This window comes from Anser cygnoides, chromosome 14 (assembly GCF_040182565.1).
Source record: "Anser cygnoides isolate HZ-2024a breed goose chromosome 14, Taihu_goose_T2T_genome, whole genome shotgun sequence".
In the NCBI taxonomy this organism is placed as follows: Eukaryota; Metazoa; Chordata; class Aves; order Anseriformes; family Anatidae; genus Anser; species Anser cygnoides.
In genome coordinates, this window is record NC_089886.1 from 19819057 (window position 1) to 19836815 (window position 17759).

At 48.1% G+C, this 17759-nt stretch overlaps 1 protein-coding gene across 6 annotated transcripts in view; it reads right to left on the bottom strand.

Annotated features, from left to right (window-relative positions):
• Window positions 1-17759, bottom strand: part of HTR4 (5-hydroxytryptamine receptor 4) — a 167867-nt gene that overhangs the window by 33956 nt on the left and 116152 nt on the right. Inside the window, exon 7 of one of the 6 annotated variants that reach the window (XM_066977177.1) lies at window positions 6042-11479. The exons of the other annotated variants lie outside the window; for them this stretch is intronic. Within the exon in view, the coding sequence (XP_066833278.1) occupies window positions 11473-11479 (7 nt within the window). The 3' untranslated portion in view covers window positions 6042-11472. Of the gene's footprint in view, window positions 1-6041; window positions 11480-17759 lie in introns of those variants that run through there. 6 annotated transcript variants of the gene reach the window in all.

Genomic DNA, 17759 nt, shown 5'->3' on the forward strand with positions numbered 1-17759 from the left:
TAATTCAGTAACATACTTACTGAGCTATATGTAATAGTTGATGTGTTTGCAAGATGTTGTGTACTCCCAAAGGCATACCTTTAAAAAAATTTACTGTCTTTACTGATGACAAAAGCAAAACAAAGCCACATCTGCATCAATTCAAGGGTCAGGTTGTCTGCAAGATGCAGATGCATACTGAGCAGCAGATGTTAGCAGCATCTATAATCTCTGCCATGCTAAATAAATAAAAACAAAAGCCTCAAAATGGCCAATTTACTGTTCTGAAATTTGCAGTTAAGGATGGGAAGATGCTCACAGCTGACTAAGAAGTGAATCACAGGTGGATGAGCACTGCAGACAGGCTCACAGCAGGTTAAACTGCTGCCTGTAGCTGAACCCGATGAAGCGTGGGGACCGGACAGGCTGGCACTAGGAACCGCCCAGCAATCAGAAATGCAGGCAGCAGTTAAGGACCCCCAAAATGACAAAATGGTAAAAGGCAATCAAATCACAGCAGACATACAGAAAGTCCTTGACACCTTCCTGGGGTTACCAAAGTGATGGCCAAAATGTTTTGCAAATAGCAGGGCTGTTCTCTCCCCGTGGCACGCTGAAGGCCTTACATGCAGCATTAACTACAGCAACAGGACAGCTTTTCCACAGCGCGAGTTTACAAAGAGAGAGCACATACACAACTTAAATAAGGTCTTTCTGCATTCACAGACCAGAGACCAGATCTTTATATTAACAACCATCACAGCAAACTTCCATGAGTCGCAGAACCTCACTAGCTCTATTTCCTTTACTTTTTCTTGACTGCTCTGCATAGGCATGTGTTTTAGACTATTTTTCAACCACATGGAAATCCACCTATGGCTGTCAGTACCACAGCAAGTAACAGACTTCTGCAGTGTGCTCTGAATAGGCAAACAGCTAACAGTGGCTCAGTACAGACCCTGCATACTCTCTCCTTCTCATCACTGCTGTATCCTGCATGATAACGTCTAGGTGACTTAAACTTGGGCAGGTGACCTGGGAGACCTATGCTTTGCTGGAGACTTCGTGCTATAAAGTACAATTTCCTTTCGCTGGCACTGCCCTCCACCACAATTTAGAAACCAAGGATAATGGTGTGAAAAATTGACAAAGCCACCCAGGGTTCACTATCGTCTATGTTAAAACAAATCTCAAAACCAGGGTGTTAAGCAGCAGTGCCATACAGAGACGGCAAAGTATGTTTTGCAAGTAATAAGTAGACATGCTAATCCATGCTTCAGGCAGCAGGCGCTGCTGGTGTGAGATGTTCCTCCCTCAAGTACTGGCCCCAGCACTGGAAGGATGTAATGTAATGTCATACACGGTAACAAGTACCACAAAGATTTTACCTTTAAGACAAACAGCAGATAATGTTACTATCTGTCCAATATAAGCCTTTAAAAAAATAAAAATAAATCTCTTTTCTTTAAAAATCTTGTAGGATCCATATGAAAAAGAGGTGGTTTGGATTTTTATTAGGTAATGGAGACGAATACCATGAGAAGATGGCAGGACGTGGTACAGGGTCTGAGGAAGGAGCATGCAGTGAGATGCATTGAGAATCATAGAATCACTTAAGAAATACATGAAGGGCAAAGCCTGAAGTAGGAGAGCTGTTACCCGAAGATGCCTGAGAAACGGTGGACCTGTGCTTGCTGGGAGAAGCTGGGGGTGGCGGGGGGCAGGCCAGCCTTGTGCACTTCCCTGGTGTAAGGAGGGTGGGGGTCTCACATATCACTGCATGTTGACTGCAGGGGTCTTGTAGTCGATTTTTACCCTTGTAGTTCATTTCATTTCTTTACCTCTGCATGCATGTGGCTTACAACACTCTCCACGTCTATAAGGTCCCTGCCCTGTAGTTCCTAGCCACTGTGACAAGGTTTTTCTTTTGCTAGCAGGGAAAGCCCGAGAGATGCCTTGTGAACTATTCCCTGTGTATCTCCTTACAGCGTTCAGTTAAATGAACAGCCTTTCAGAAAGCCCCGCTGTGGGTCAGGAAGCACTTGGAAAGCTTCTTGTACAGCAGTCAAGAAAGGAAGAGGATTATTTAAACATGAAAAAGAATAAAAAGTTAACCTAAGATTAAAACACACTTAAACAATTAGCCCTGAATTTTAGAGGTCTGCTGCCACAATGAATAATATAATTTAACAATAATTGCTTAGATATATATAGAATTTCTAACCCTAAGGCATGCAGAGCTCTTTGCATTGTCTAAAAACACTTTGATAAAATGTGTAAGGCTCTGGAGAGATGGGAAGCAGCTGCTCAGCAGCAGTCAGTGTGGCTGTGCAACGGCCTCGGTTGGGAGCTACGACGTTGAGACATGAGTGAAGTAGGTGCATAGTAACTTGCTATCCAAAGCAGAATTTATTCAGATTCCCAAATTAGTTTCAAATGCTCCTTGAGCTCCAGTTTGGGTCAAGAGACCCCAACTCCCAATGCAGGAGGCACCAGATCCTCATTACACTGGCAGGAGAAAGCCTGGCACAGCAGTGTCCATCTCATCACACCTATCCTGGTGCCCACTGCTCAGACTGTTAGGAAAGTCACGTTCCCAACACAGGACATGTTGCTGTTGAGCTCAGCTAAATGCCATTACATGAGAGCGAATGAGTTTTGCAGCAGCAGCTTTCTGCTTTAGGTGTATAAACCTGAATAAATACCTAGCGTCATATTGCTGATTCAGGAAGCAGGGCTGGGATTAAATTAGGCAGCCCAGTAATGGTGCTTGGTATTGGTAAGGGCTCGAGTGAAATCAGATTAGGGCTTTTCCCAACAGATCTTGTCCTGCTTTTTCATCGAGGCCTCCAAACCAATTAAAGTTATTATTGAAATAACTTCATACAGAACAGGAGCTGACTGCTTTTACTGTCAGGAGACCCAGGAGGATGGATGACACAAATGTGGGGAAATCCAGCCCATCTTTACGGAGCGCGTCCCACCAGACTGACGATTTCCCTATTCCTGCCATGCCTTCCCCTGCTGTTTCCTCACGCTGTCTTTGGCAGGAAAGAGGGAAGAAAACCTGGAGGGAAGCTGCTTGGAGGACTGGAGGATGTGCCCAGGCTCCGGGTGAGGCTCTGAAGCCCTGGGGACAGCCCTGGGGACAGCCCTGCCCCTGCTTTCCAGGGCCCATGTGGAAATCACATTCCTGCTCCAGGCCAGCGATTGCAAAACGCTGTGGATGAGCTGCTCGTTATGCAAGCTGGCTGCGCAAAGCGGAGAGAAATAAGAAAGCCATGCGTGTCAAAGACCAGAGAGATTTGATTGGAAAAGACAACAATTAATGTAAGTCACTTAAAGTTTCCATTTGAATCAGAGAAACAGTGAAGTGCAACCCAACAGTAATTGCCCAGAGAAGAGACGTTGACCTGCAGCAGGACTGTCCATCCCCGCAGCTTCTTCTCCTCATTTATTTCCCGTACTGGCACCCTTCCTTCCAGCACCGTCCTCCACCAGCGCTGGAGAGGCTGCCTGCAGCTGGATCGCTGCAAACTTCTGTAAAACAGATTGCTTTCCATTTTTTGTAAGCGATAAGCAGATGAAGTGATGCTCTGCCGAGCCAGGGGCTGGCCTCAACCCAGCCTCCCCCAGCAGCCCATGGAGAGCCAAATCCCCGTGGCTTCCCGCAGAAAGGGCTCTCTTGGGGCTCCGTGTTACATATGGGTCATACAACACCCATTAGGTGCTGAGCCAGGAGCTGGCCATGCCCCAGGGAGGTACAAACCAGGGCAACAAATTACAGAAGTAAATCTCAGAGCAGAAAGAAAGCCTTAACAGGGATCCTGCCCCACCAGGATACAGCAATTGCCTTCATTACCCAAAGCACAAGCCAGGCAATTAAAAATAGACAAAACTGAGTTGATATTTCAGTCGCTTCCAAGCTCAAGGTGCCCTTCAATGCCTCGGCTTCCCTATCAGAAACAAACGGATGCAGAACAGAACTTCTGATCTTGAGTCCTGTATTAGGCCAAATAACAGAAGGGATTTTATCGTAGCTCTGATCTCTTTTTTTCCAATAGACAGACATACTGAAAGAGATTACCTTAGTAAAACTGAAGGAAAGCGTGGTACTTAAAAAACCTAATCCCATCTGTTGTCTGTAGGAAATAAGATAAATATCTCGATTTCACTCAGTACAATTACAAGAAGCTTTTCTCTTATCAAAACTTCTCAGTTTCCTCTGGAGAGGTATTTTTTGAGCTGCATACCAGACTTCAGCACAGTTCTTATGTACTTAAGGGCAAGACAAGCGTGTTTTGGGTGAAGGATGGTACCAGCCTCCTCTGACACAGGGCACCAGCTTATCCGAGGGCCAGCATCCCAGTAGGAGCTGCTTTATATTGGTACAGGCAGTGGGTTTCATGGGCTTGGCTGGCAGGGGCTACTGTGCAGTCAGGGAGGCCCAGAGGCCCAGTGATGGGCTTGCACACTGCCCACAGAGGCCAACGTGATGCTGGTAGTGCTTCATCGCCATGGGGAGCTGGTGAGCAGGGAGCCAAGGTCGCCCCACCTCTTCCCCTACCTTTTCATCCTTGTGCAGAATAATTTCGAAGTGTCAAAAAGAAATATCTAAGAGCTGTTCTGCTTTTAAATTTAGCACAGATCCCTAGGAAAGAAAAAAGCAAGGAAGGGGTGGGAGGAAGAACCTTACCCCAGACTTCTAAGATGACAGCTGAGAGAGAAGAAATTAGTGTCTCGACATCCATCCTACCCTGGGGATAACCCAACCTCAATAAAAAGCCTATTACATTTACAAATACAAAGAAAGGCTTCGGCAATAATAACTTTAGAAAACACCCACAATACCAAAGCACGTCCTCGCCCACGCAAGCTGGAGGCGCGCTGCACGCGGTGATGCTGGTGGCTGCCTGTCCTCGGTGATCGGCGATACGCTCCCCAAAACCCACGAGGGGCAAAGCAGGGACGCTGCCCCAGACACTGCACACTGCTGTTTCTGCCATAAGCTCCCCCGACCATGCATCTGCCTTTGGTTAGCAGTGCAAATCACACTCTTTTTTCCAAATTGAGCTGAAGCCCCCTTCCTCTCTCAGCTCTCGGCCTTTGTGCTTCTTCCCCTGATGTCTGGGTGCAAGGGATGAGGGAAGTGGATGGTGTGGGTGCCGCCGACCCCAGAAGGGCTGCTCAGTGGGAGCCCAAACAGCAATGCAGAGCCCAAAGCCTGTGGGATGTGTCTGGGAAGGGGTCCAAACCTCCGCTGGCACCAGCTCCCGTTTACGTACAGCTGCAGGTGGGTGCAAGTTCTTCACCCTCTGAAGCAATCAGAGGGACGCAGCCTGGTCTGGGCTCTCCACCCTTTCTCCCCAGTTTTCCTGTTATCTCTTACACTTCAGCGGCGAGAAGCGAGCTGCTGCAGGATTGCTCCCAAGTCCGAGTGGTCCTGGGCTTGGCGATGGGAGCACGGTGAGCAGGGAGTGCAGGTGATGGGCACGGGGAGCCTGGTGGATGGGAAGGGACTGGACCCTCGCTGCAGCTGCCTGCCAGCCCGGCCATGACTGCTGGATGCTTTGCTCTCTGCACGTCCCCGTGGCTGTTCTGGATGCACGTCCTGACTATTACAAACGCTTCTGCACAGGGTGGCCTCAGCCTTGGTGAGTGGCACACAGCTTCCTGGAAGTGCTCTGTGTGTGCCATCAGCCGCAGGACGCCCTGCACACACATGGATTTGTGGAAGTTGGGAGAAAGAGAAATACATGTGGCTTACAGGAGGGATAGGGGAAAGGATGGAGACGATGATGTCCCATCCTTGGCTTGTAGATCCTTCGGTGCTGCACAGAGCTAAACACAGCCAACCCCTTTGCCATGCGTGCAACTCTCTTATTTTTATGGTGAGAACTGCTGCTACTGAGCAGGTAAATTCCCCAAATCCCTGGCCTCTCTGCCCTTGCATCCTGCATAATAGATTGCATAATCTCATTGTCTGTCTCCTTGTTCATCCCATATCTCCTGTCTGAGCTAACACATACCTTCTGATATTTATAGCTCGCCTTGCCCTGCTTGTGATCCTTTGCAACTACCAGTCACAGTATTTGTGGATGTTACACTACAAGTCTGTTACTGGAGAGAAGATTGATGCCAAGTTGTAAAATTGTGCCAGGGAAGTTGGAACATAAGTTTGATTGCAAATATTGGCAAAGATTCACAAGAAATTAAAAAAAAAAAAAAAAAAAAAGCTCCTCCAAGAATCTACAGAACTTGTTTTTATCTGTTTTTCAGTCTAATGATCTCATATATTTTTATAGAATACCTTTTCAGAATTTCAGCTGATGAAATTTAAGTGAAAACCAAATTATCTCTTGACAAGGTTAACACTATTAGCGAAAGGGAAGACCTAGTAAGAGCTATCTATGCTCTTAATTCCCCAGTCTGAGACTTCCCCCGTGTCAGACTGTCCCCACACACTGTCTTTAACTACTCTGTCCGGTCTAGGTTTAAATGGCAGAACGAGCTGAGATGTCTGTGTATGCTGTACATACCATCACATTCCCACTCTGAAGAATAAACTGGGAAATACTAGCAAGGGCTCAAAAGAAAGGTATTTGGGAGCCAGAGGGAGGTTGTTTTAAGATTACCAGGAATGAGTTTGCTGAACTGAATGCAAAACAGTGCCCGTGTGGTCCTCCTGCTAACACTCCAGGGAGGGACGGGGATTCTGTTTTCTCCTTTTTTTCACTCATCACCCCTCATGGGGCTGCAATAAAATGCTCTGGCTCCTCACAAAGCCACACACTGCTGAGAGCAGATGGGTTTAGGCCCTGGCCCAACAGGCCATCTCGCAGCGCCTGTGTGTCCCTCTGCGCCCCAGCGGCCACCACGTGTCCGTCACTTGTCCCAGGCTGTCAGGGCCGGGCTGCCTTCCTGCCCCGAGGCTGGCAGCACCCAGCTGAATGGGGAACTTGCTCCCAGACACCAGGTCACACAACCAGCAGAGCCCTTTGTGCTCCGCGTCTGTCTGGAGCAAGACCTGAACTCACTCCTGCCTTGTCTTTAGCACCTCTCCTTGAATTAGAGATGTTATTACAAAGAAAGCCAATCTTGAAACTTAAATTTATAGAGGTAGAGAACCATATGTATTCTAATCTGTTGTCATGGATCCCAATTTTCATTGTTAAAAGTGAATGCTGTGTTTCTAAAGCTAGTTTTGTACATTGAACTTCCACATCTTATTCTTGCTATGCCTTTTCGTGCTAGATTTCCCTGCCCCAAATAGACTCCGTTCTCTTTACCTTCTCTAGTACAAGACAACCAGTTAATGTGCCGGGAATATTTTTGTACAGCCCCTTCCCCAGACCTTTCACCACACTTGTTAGTCCTCCCTGTTTGTCCCAGCCTCCTCCCGGAGCAAGGTACCTACTGCCAGCCCTGCCTGGCTGGGTATACGGCAGCACCCATCCCGGCACCCGCCCAAACATCCACGGGGACCCTCGCCCTGCAGTCACGGTGTCAGCTGGGAGCTGATGTTCAGCACTGAAGCCTATTTCACGTTCGCTCTTTATGAGATTAGGCTGCAGTCCGAGTTTGTGCTCAGTATGCCAAGATGCACAGCCATGCAGACCATGTTTCTGTAGCCCTACAGAAATGTTTTCCTTGTGCTCAGTTAACCAAGCACTTCAGAGGGCAGAGAAACCCCAAACTGCTCTTTCTCTTTATTGTTATTCCTCTAATCTTGTGGTATCTGCACATGTTATCAGCAATTATTTGTTTTTCTCCAGAGAGGAGATTAAAAGTAAATGCTTTATGGCCAAGAGCTGTTCCTTAAGAACCCTGACTAGAAAAACACCTGGTGGAAGATGCTAATTTTATTATGACTTGCAAACTGTGGGAGTGCTCTGGTTAATAAATACCATGCTGCTGTAGGTACCATGTCAAGTGTGTTACGCTTCTTGCAAATTGCAACCTCATAAAATAAAATTAGTTTGTAGAATTGAGCTCTGCTTTTCATACTTTCATAGTTGCTAGGTAGAGCCATTACCTTGTCTTCAAATTGCCTTTTATATTAGATCCTGGATCAAACGGTTGGAACAGCAGCACTTGAGGACAAGCTCCTTTCTTCCCATTTATCTTTGGATGTGACCTCGTGCCAAACCCTGACACTGGGAATGAGCCAGAGGCAACCTCAGGGTACTGGGCTGCTGACCTACGGAGTTACGGCCTTTGAAAGCCCATTGCCAGCCAGCGGGAAATATGCACTGCAGCTGCTTCCCAGAAGGGAAACTGTGGGGTAGGAAGTGCAGAAACCTGCTCTGTGAGGGCTTTGGGAAATGGGGACAATCTCTGTTTGTGTGTTCCTTGATGGACACAAAATCAGCAGGGTTGAAAATCAGCAAGCTCCATGTTATGAAGGCAGCACGGCCAGGTATTAACAAGAGGGTCAGCTCTGCTTTGGGCTTCCACAGCAGTCAGACTGAAGGGCAAAGTGGGGCTTTGTGGGGTCTTAAGGCAGTTTCCCCTGTCGCAGTCATATCATACAATGATACGACTTTTGTAAATTCACCATGCTCCAGCTTGGTAAGAATTAGACTTTTTCTCCATGTAGTCTTACCGAGAGTTTGTTTCGAAACATCACTGCCATGATGGCCAGAAACTTTTGTCTAATTCTAGGCTTATTTTATGCTCCTGGCCACTTTTTCTTTCTCTCTTTTTCTTTTTTCCTTTTTTTTTTTTTTTTTTTTTCCCTGCTGACATGGGGAACTGATACTCAGACTGAAAGTACTGGATTGGAAACACATGTTGAGCAATCTTTGGTTGCATTGCCCAGAGGACTCAGGGGTTGTGTCAAATTGAAGGTACTATTTTTTGCCGCCCCTGAAATTCCCAGTTAAAAATGTCTTGGCTGATGTAATATTTCATGCCCTGGGATGGCTCAGTACCAGGCACAAGAAGCAGCCCCAGCGTGACCCCAGGGCCACCCTGTTGATACCCTTCCAGCAGTGCTCATGCTTTATGGGACACACTTCTGGCCATGCTTGATGTTGTGCTCCAGACTTGTAATGGGAAAGCATATAGGACTGGTGAAAAGGGCTGCCTGGCATCACCCATAGATGTCAGCATAGCTCATCCAGGCACCTGCAGCTGATGAAAAATGACACTACCGCAATTTAAAGTAAAGCCCACCAGTGGAATTCTGTCTACTGAATGAAAAAGTTCATTAGTTTCTCTTGTGCCTCTTGCTGAGCACTGGAGGGACCCTAAGGACAGAGCTCTCCCAGGCACAGAAGATGTTCCTTCATGGTGCCTCAGCCATACACAACAAGGTGATAACGTGCTTGTGGTGTGCAGCCAGCTGAGGGTGGCTGCCCACAGGCCTGGTAATGAGAGTAATTGAATCACAGGAGCATGATTGTCTGAGTGCAATCATAATGTTTGCATCGACTTGCTAGGAGGAAGCAAAATAAATCCCTACCATCAAGAACAAAACTCAAAATCCCAGCCCAGACATCTGCAAAGATATTAGCTGCACCCATTCATGTCTTTCAATGGATTCATGGAGTCTCCTCTAAACTATCAAAAAGAGGAATTACATAAAAAGAACAAAATTGCAGGGGATGGAGATGGTAGGGGGATGTCTCAATCCTTTGCTCAGAAACTTCCCCAAAAGAACTTGGTGGGAATGTGCTTTATGTTTACTTTGCAAACATGAATTTCTTGCCTGCTGGATCCCCAAAATTAATAAGTGACTGCTGGAGAAATTGCAGCACACTTCCTAAAGCCCCTTAGCCTGCAATTGCTCCAAGTCTCACTAGCACAGCAAAATGTATCTGCCTCCAAAACGACCTATGACAACCCAGGGAGGAACAGCAAGCATTGAGGCAATGAAGGAAACAGTAGCTGAAGTTCAAACGATCCATCTTGAGGCTAACGACCTTTTAGTGAAGAAGATGATGCAGTGTGTCAGAGCCCTGACCCCCTGTTGCTGGATCTTTAAAATTGCCAGGCAGTTACTGCCAGTCAGAAATTGTGGCCTCAACGGCCTGATTTTGCTGTAAATAATGGCATAGCTTTGGGCAGTAACAGCCTGCCACCAAAATTCTTTTCCAAGTGATCCTTGAGTGATAAGAAAAAATCACAGAAAAATCTGTTCAACTTGTGTAAAGGGGAAAAAACATTTAGAAGGGTATTCATGTTGTAGTTTATGCTAAAATAAAAATATCAATTTTAAACCAAAGCCCTGCATTCTTCATGTTTAAAAGCTGAGTCAAAGAAGATTCACTCCCACTACATGCTGAAATTTGGTCAAGACAAGCTAAGATGGCTTGTTTGTATTTAATGGTTTTTCACCCAAATGCTTTTTTCCAGGATTTTGTTTGCTTGCTGCATCTGTTTGTGAGCTTCGTGCACCCAGGTGCCTATCTGATGCTTGCCTATTCCTCCTTAAGAGCAAAAGCAAGAAAACAAACGAACAAAAAGTAAGTTTCAGAAACCCTGGAAGAACCAACAAATACTGCTTTTTACCCATTCACCCAGTTTGGTGGAGCCTGCAGGCAGCTTAGCTAAACAGTGCCCTGCAAATGCAAACAGTTGGCTATAAAGTCGAGGGTACGCACTATTAGCCATGAGACCCCGAGTTTCATTCCAACCCTGAATCTTTCATCTCCGTGTCAGCCTTTTGAGAGTTTGTCCAAGCAAAGTTGTGCATGTACTGAAATATTCCATTTGCCTTTTTCTTTCTTCTTTTCTTTTAAAGCAGATGCAAGGCCCTTCCTTGCCCTGGCCGGCTGCTGCAGCCAGATGAATTCCAGGTCCTCCCACAGCCTCCACACAGCCTCCGATTGCCAGCACCACAAACAGAGCAGGGACCCGACACCTCCCCGAAAACACAGCCTGTGAGCATCTCTTTCTCCTCTCCAGAAATAGCTTCCTGCTGCTTTATGCAATGTGTTGTTTCCAGGAATGTGTGAACATCTGAGGGAGAAAGAGAGCGAGCCAGTATTTAGGGTGAGGTACCAACAGCTGACCTGCACCCTGATTCCCGCTGTGGTTTCTGGGGTCTTCAGCGGGTTGGGCAGAGACCTCATCTTGGCTGTGCACTGTGTTGTCGTCACTGTCCCTCCTTCCTCCAGACACCTCTGCTGCTGCCAGCGGCCACCACTGTCCCGTGGAGAAATGCGATAGTGAAGGCGCGCGTCCCCCTGGCTGAGGCTAAATGCATGTTTGCCGACGAAGCGCCCGCGCTGGGAGAGCCACCAGCTTGTCGGATGTCAAGGGATGGCTCTGAGCATGGAAAGGCGGAGAAGAGGCGGACAAGCAGCGAGGAGAGGGCTGCGTTTGCCAGGCCATCGTCTGGAGGCTGTCGGGGTGCCCGAGCCCCGCTGCTCACAGCAGCTCGCTGCCTCGGCCGCACAGGAGCAGCCGCAGCTGCCAGGGCTGGCCCAGCCCGCACAGTGATTGCTTTGCTCTGCCTCAGGAAGCTCTGCGGTCTCTGCGGCTGTCTCAATGCCTGAGAAAGGATAAGAGACAAGAGGAACAGGAGGAGACAGGACAGCAGGCTTTTACTTGTAAACCCAGATCCTTGAGTGAGACTTGCTAGTGTTATTAGGAAGCATCTCTGAGCATGCATTCTGTGTTTTACGAGTCAAGCTGCAGCTGCAACCCACAAAATGCCACCCTGGCAGGAGGAAGGGAACAACTGCTCCATCCATGCCCCGGGGGTAGAACTGCTGTGATCCTGCCAGGCACTGAACCTGCTGCGTGACTCAGCCCAGACCTGGCCCGCACGGGAAACAGGAGTGCTTTTAAACCCATTAACCCGCCAGAGGTAATGACTTTGTGGAATTAAAGCTGCCAAAAAGGCACAGCAGCGGGTGTCCTGATGTGCATTGCAGCAGGCGGCACCCAGGCAGGGCTGTCCCCATGTCAGGGGGTCGGGGGCCCCAGCGGCACTGACTGCGCTGACTGCCTGGTGGGCAGGGGGGCTTCAGGGGGGGCTGCCCCTCCTAAATGCAACCTTGTAAATGGGGCTGGGAAAGCCTCACCCCTGGGGGTGAAAATGAGGCATAGGTACTCAGTAAGGTTTTATGATTGTTCAGGGCAGCCTCTTTAATTTATTCACTCTTTCAATAGTTCTTGAAGTAATGCAAAGCAATCAGCCCATCCGTCCCACCTGAATGTAGTGGTTTCTCACCCAAAATCTCCTTTGCTCCTGGCCAGAAGGATCAAAGAAAGGAGAAGCTCCTACCGTCCCCTTACAGACTGGAAATGGCAGCACACCACTAATCCCTGCTTGCACCCAGATCCTCCTGCCAACACCTGTCAAACCCCACCAGGCCAGTGGGGCAGGAGCAGCATGAGCACAACACTGCTTGCCTGTCTCCACGGCACCTCTGACCTTCCCCTCCCTGCAGCCAGGGAGGATTTATTTTTATTCCGACAGAACTGTAAGCTGTCGAGTTGCTAAACTTCTGCAAGCTGAAGAGCCGAGCTGCTGTGCCTGTAGAAGCAGCAGCAAGGACGCCCTGGTGCTTGCTGCCAACCAGATTTACTGGTACCATCACTCATGGCCCCCACAGGGGCCACTAAGGCTCCACAGCCACGCTCCGGTGTTCAGCACTGGCTACATGCAGCGATTTACTGCGTGCTTCTCCCACTTTCAGAGTGCTGACACCAGTGTGGGCTGATCGGGTTATTTATTTAATTCTGTATTTATGAAGACAATGAACTTCCACCCCCCTAAGCTGCATGCTGCTTTTTTGTTTTCCCCCTTTGTTTCTCTTGGCTCTTCCAACAGGAAAATAAAGATGTGTTTTACTTTGGAGAAATGAAATCGGCATCAGCCCTGTTTGAGAAAGCCTCTCTGTGATAGAAGAGGAGAAAATAAACCACTCACTACAGCTTTCTCAGAAGAGACTAACACACTGTACTGTGCTGAACAGTGCACTTCTGGGAGGAAGTGGAGAATGCACCAAAGTGACCTCCTTGACCCAAACATTCCAGAATTTGTCTGCTCTGATCATTGCTCAACTATATTTTACGCAAAGCCATCTTCTCCACTGTGGCAAAATTTCAGAACTTGTCTTATCCAAAAATTCAAGCAGTGCTGTGCTGGGTTCCAATCCTCTTGTGCAGTATGAGTTGAATGATTCACAAAGGCATGAGTTCACTGCTTTGTTCTAACTAAATGTCTGTGCATAACAAAAGATATGCAAGCAATATGTTTAAAGGAGGAGGCAGCATTTTTCAGATGACTATGGCATTTTACTTTCACTCTTGTGGTGTACAGGACTGTGCACCGAACACATGCTACAGTTGTCCAGAAACCCGTATCTACTGCAGTGAATTATTGTACTAATTTTTGCCATATGTTAGTTGAGAGTGCATTGTAAATTCTCCTATCCACTTGTAATTCAGAATGATTCCCAAGTCCTTTAAATGTGTGATATTCCAAACCATAAGTTATTAGAACTACGAATTGCAAATATTTATAATGAATTACACATTTTGTGTTGCAAACAGACAAGCAAACATTTTTATATGACATGTGAGTTGCAATCTTAGCCATCAAAAATGAATAGGGCATGAATTTCTGATTGTAGCCACACCTGCAGATTTCAATTCACCCTTTCCATGTGCCCTGCTTGAATTTTGCAGTTAATGGTACACATCAGAAGTGAGATAGGTTGATGTCCAGGCACCAAAAAAAAAAAGCATTCTGTCAATTCCCATGCTTGCAGAAATCAAACTCAGAAAACAGGCAAGTCAAAATCCTCTTTCACAGCTGAATGAATATTTAATTCTACTCTTGCCCACTGTACAGACAGATCCATCTCTAACTAAATCTTGTCTCCTGGCTGTTCATGACATCTCCAAATCATGTTGCACCGTGTTTTACCCTGCCCAAGGAACAGGTGTCTTTCACACCAGCTGATGGAGAGTTCAAGAACAAAATGGGTGGTGTGAAATCCTTTCCCCGTCTTCTGGTTCATGATTTAGGGAGAAAGCAGGGTGGTTGCTGGGGGGTTCAGACAGCTGTGGTCTCCCTCCTGTCATGGTCAAGCAGCCAAGCCACTGCAGTCTGCTCCCTCACCCCATCACCACCGTGCTTGGATCTGGCCCCAGGTGTGCTGTACAAAGTCTCTCCCTGCCTGGGTCCTCCAGAGCACCGCAGTCTTCACAGATCAATTGAAAGATAAATTAAAGAAAGAATGAGAACTGTGTCCCAACTGGTCTGTCAGTCTGTGTGTGCTGAGGGAGTCTGCCTCGTCTTGCTGCCGTGTTTTATCGTACTCTGTTCCTCCTTCTTTTTTTCCCATTCCTAACATAAATGTGAAAAATCCCAAAATGGGAATGTCAGAACATTTTAACACTGAAGTTTTCAGAAGAAAAAAAGAAGAAATGAGTTCGTCCCTGGAAGGCACTCTCACAGGTCAGACATGTCCAAGAACAAGAGCCTGAATTTTATCTTTAGCATTGACAAGCATACTCTTTGCACTTGCAAAAGCAGCAGTGAGTTGATTGCAAGCGAAGAAAGAACAGTTTGGACAGTTAAAGCTGAAGGAAAGTTCAGATCTTGTGAAGACTGAAAATGAAGAGGAGTTAGAAATTCAAATTCTACTGCCCACCACTCCTGACTCCCTTTGCGGCTGAACGAGTCACATCAGTTTAATACAGAATTGCACATCTCTGTGGTTTTGGGGGAGGAAGCCTGCCCTGGATTCAGAACAGGGCCTGTCCTTCTCTTCACTGCTATCCCTGTTGGGGTACAAAATGCAGCTATAACACCTCCCTTGCACAACTTCCCCATGTGCAAAAGCTCTTAGTCAGGAAGAAACAACTTTGAGGTCAGAAAAGACGCATGTGAACCGGGTCCAGCCCCTGAGCCGCTTCTCAGTTGGGCTGGTATGCAGCCAAGACATACAGGAAGGTTTCAGTATTTCAGCTGCTGAAATCCCTTATATTTCCAAGACAGCAAAGCAAATATGCTTTATACCTGGGAGAGAACCTGCCTCACTGAATCTCTCTTCTATGTGCCAAGTTCAAACTGTTCCGCGTTTAAGAGAAGCACTGATGAAATCAAAATTCCTCAAGTGAGGGTAACTATCCAGAGACTGTAAATAGTCAGTTTTCCTTTAACCCCCACAATTCCAGCACCATCAGTTCATAACCTGCACCAAGGGAAGAAGTCACACTTTTCTCATCTGTTCCAAAGCCAAGAAAAACAGAAAATAATTGCTCTCTGCAATTATTTGCTGATGTGCTGATGTGCAGAGCCTCGCTCCTCAGCAGCTCCCAAGTGCCTTTCGCTGTGCAAGCTGAAGCGACATGGAAAGGCAGGAGATATGTGGCTTGTGGTGGCAGGACACTAAAGAGAGTTCATCCACTCTTAAGTACCCATAAAAGCCAGAAATGAACAAGATGCCCTGTACAGAGTTAGGTCTTTCAGAGCCTTTTTTAATGTTTATCACATCAAGACTGACAGGATTACAGCAAGGCATGCGAGCTGGTCAGGCAGTCCCCAGACTTGTTACCTATCTCCCTGGAGTACTTGTAGGTGGAAGCTGCGTGGTACAAGTGGGAGGGATGAGGTGGAAATGAGAGAAGCCCAACCTCAGCTCCAGGGTGGCACCCACCACTTAGTGCAGCCCACCTCAGCTGGCTGGGGTGGCCAAGACTGTGCCCCCCCAGCTTTGGAGGGGAGGTGACTCTTCACATTTGCTTTGGCCTCAGGGGCATTCATATGGTTTAAAAGGGTTTCAAAATGAGGAGTCTGTTAGCACCGGGGGACACTCAGCAAGACTCAAGGAAAGTGCTCAGGAGTACATCTCCACTGCCCGTTGTCCCCAGGGCAGTGCTGGCCTGGGCCTGCCAGCCCCACACAGCACAGGCAGGACAAGAAGCTCTCACAGCGAGACAGCAAACACAGTGAGACTGCTTTGAGACACGAGGAGGCACCGGCATTGCCATCTGTGACATTCGGAGGTCAAACGTAGGCCTGGGCTGAAGCAATTCACCTTTGGTGCTGATGTGCTTGCTGCCTGCTGCATCTCAAACCCACACCTGAGAGAGGCTCCCTGTCATTTCACTGCCTCATCTACTTCACAAGAAGTACCTTGTTTCAGCGCTTGCTAGCCCAAACAGATGTCATTCTCCCTTTCTTTGCCTTTAGGCCAGCAGGAGCCTCCCACCAGCCCTCCCTTCCCTCCTCCCCATGCACAGCCACGTTTCCAGCGCTCACCCCTGCAGCTCCCCAGCACAGGCTCCTCTCCCCTGCCTCCTCCCGCAGCTGAGGAGTGTTTGCCTCATCTCTGGGCACATGGCTCCGACACAGACATGTGCTCAGTGTGGCACGGTGCCATGCCCCCATCACAGACAGAGGGCTCTATATACGTTGTAATAGCCTTCATGACTTAAGAGGTGTGAGAGGCCTGTCCCAGGGCTGTGGGAAGCCTTGCCCTGTCACCCTTCCATTACACAGACCAAGACACCTTCCAAAACTTCAGAGGTCAATACAGAAGGGAGCTGGGGGCAAACGAGAAGATTAGACTCTGCTGGAAGTCTGAGCTTGTCTCCGGACGGGCTTAGCTCTGAACACAAACACAGTTACCGACTCCTTATATGCAAGTGAGGAGCCATGACTCCATCTACCAGAACAAATTCACTTCTAGGCAGTAGTGCAAAAACACCAGTGTGGTTTTTTTTGTTGTTTTGTTTTTTATTTGTTGTTGTTTTTCAGAGAATGTAGCTTGTTCTGATATTATTGGAGATAATTGTTCCTCTCTCCCTTCCTCCAGTGCTCTGCCCTCTAACTCCCTGCTTGGTGAGAAGGCAGCAGAGGATGTGTCCCAGCACAGAGCCCTCCAAACCCCTCTGCACTCCCACCGTGTGGGGTCCACATGCCCTCCTCTCGCAATAAACAGTATGGTACAAAGCCAGGGATGGGTGTGTGAGGTGGGGGCTCAAATTCCCTGGGCCCCCACAGTGCCAGCCAGCTGGACTGTGTCTGGTAGCCCACGAGAGGTGCACACTGCAGATCCAGACACCACTGCCTTGCATGGGGGGAAGCACTGGGGGGCTCAGCCCTGGTGTGGAGCTGCCCCGTGTGGCACATGGCAGGAGCCTGGGGCTGCTGGCAGACATGGGAGCCTCAGCCCAATTTTCCCCTGCACCAACCCCCACAAGCTCAGAAAGAAAGCATCTGCCCTCCCCCATTTGCCACTCCTGCCGAGAGCCACGACATGCTGCAAGGGCCGGTGTCCAGTTCCAGCAGGACGCTGACCTCCTGTCTATGCTGGAAGCATCCTGAGAGCTCCCAGGCTTTGACTCAGTTACTGTAAAGGGCAGACACCCCGGCATTTTCTGAGCTGCTAAAGCAAAATGGCAAGTACCCTTCCTCCCAGAGAGCCACTGAAGTGCCCCAGCAGCATCAGGGCACTTGGGTAAGATCCTCCTTTGCCATTCATTACTTCAGGAGATGCAGCACCAGCTGGTGGGGCTACAAAGACAGAACCCGAGAAGTGCCATCGGGAGCTCTCAATCCCTTCACTAGAGAAAAGGGAGTAGGCAGCTTCCCCCAGGGTGTTCCTTGTGTGATTAAGTTCATCTCAGACAAAGCAACAACAGGATGCAGCAGCATGCATCCCAAATGCATGCACATCTTCTGTCTTCCCCCAACTATTTCCTGAACATGCCTCTGGAGAACCCGCACACGCCAACATCTATCAGGTATCTACAAACCCAGGTTGTATGAGCACCCTAAGGATTACTGTGCACTTCTCATCCCCCCC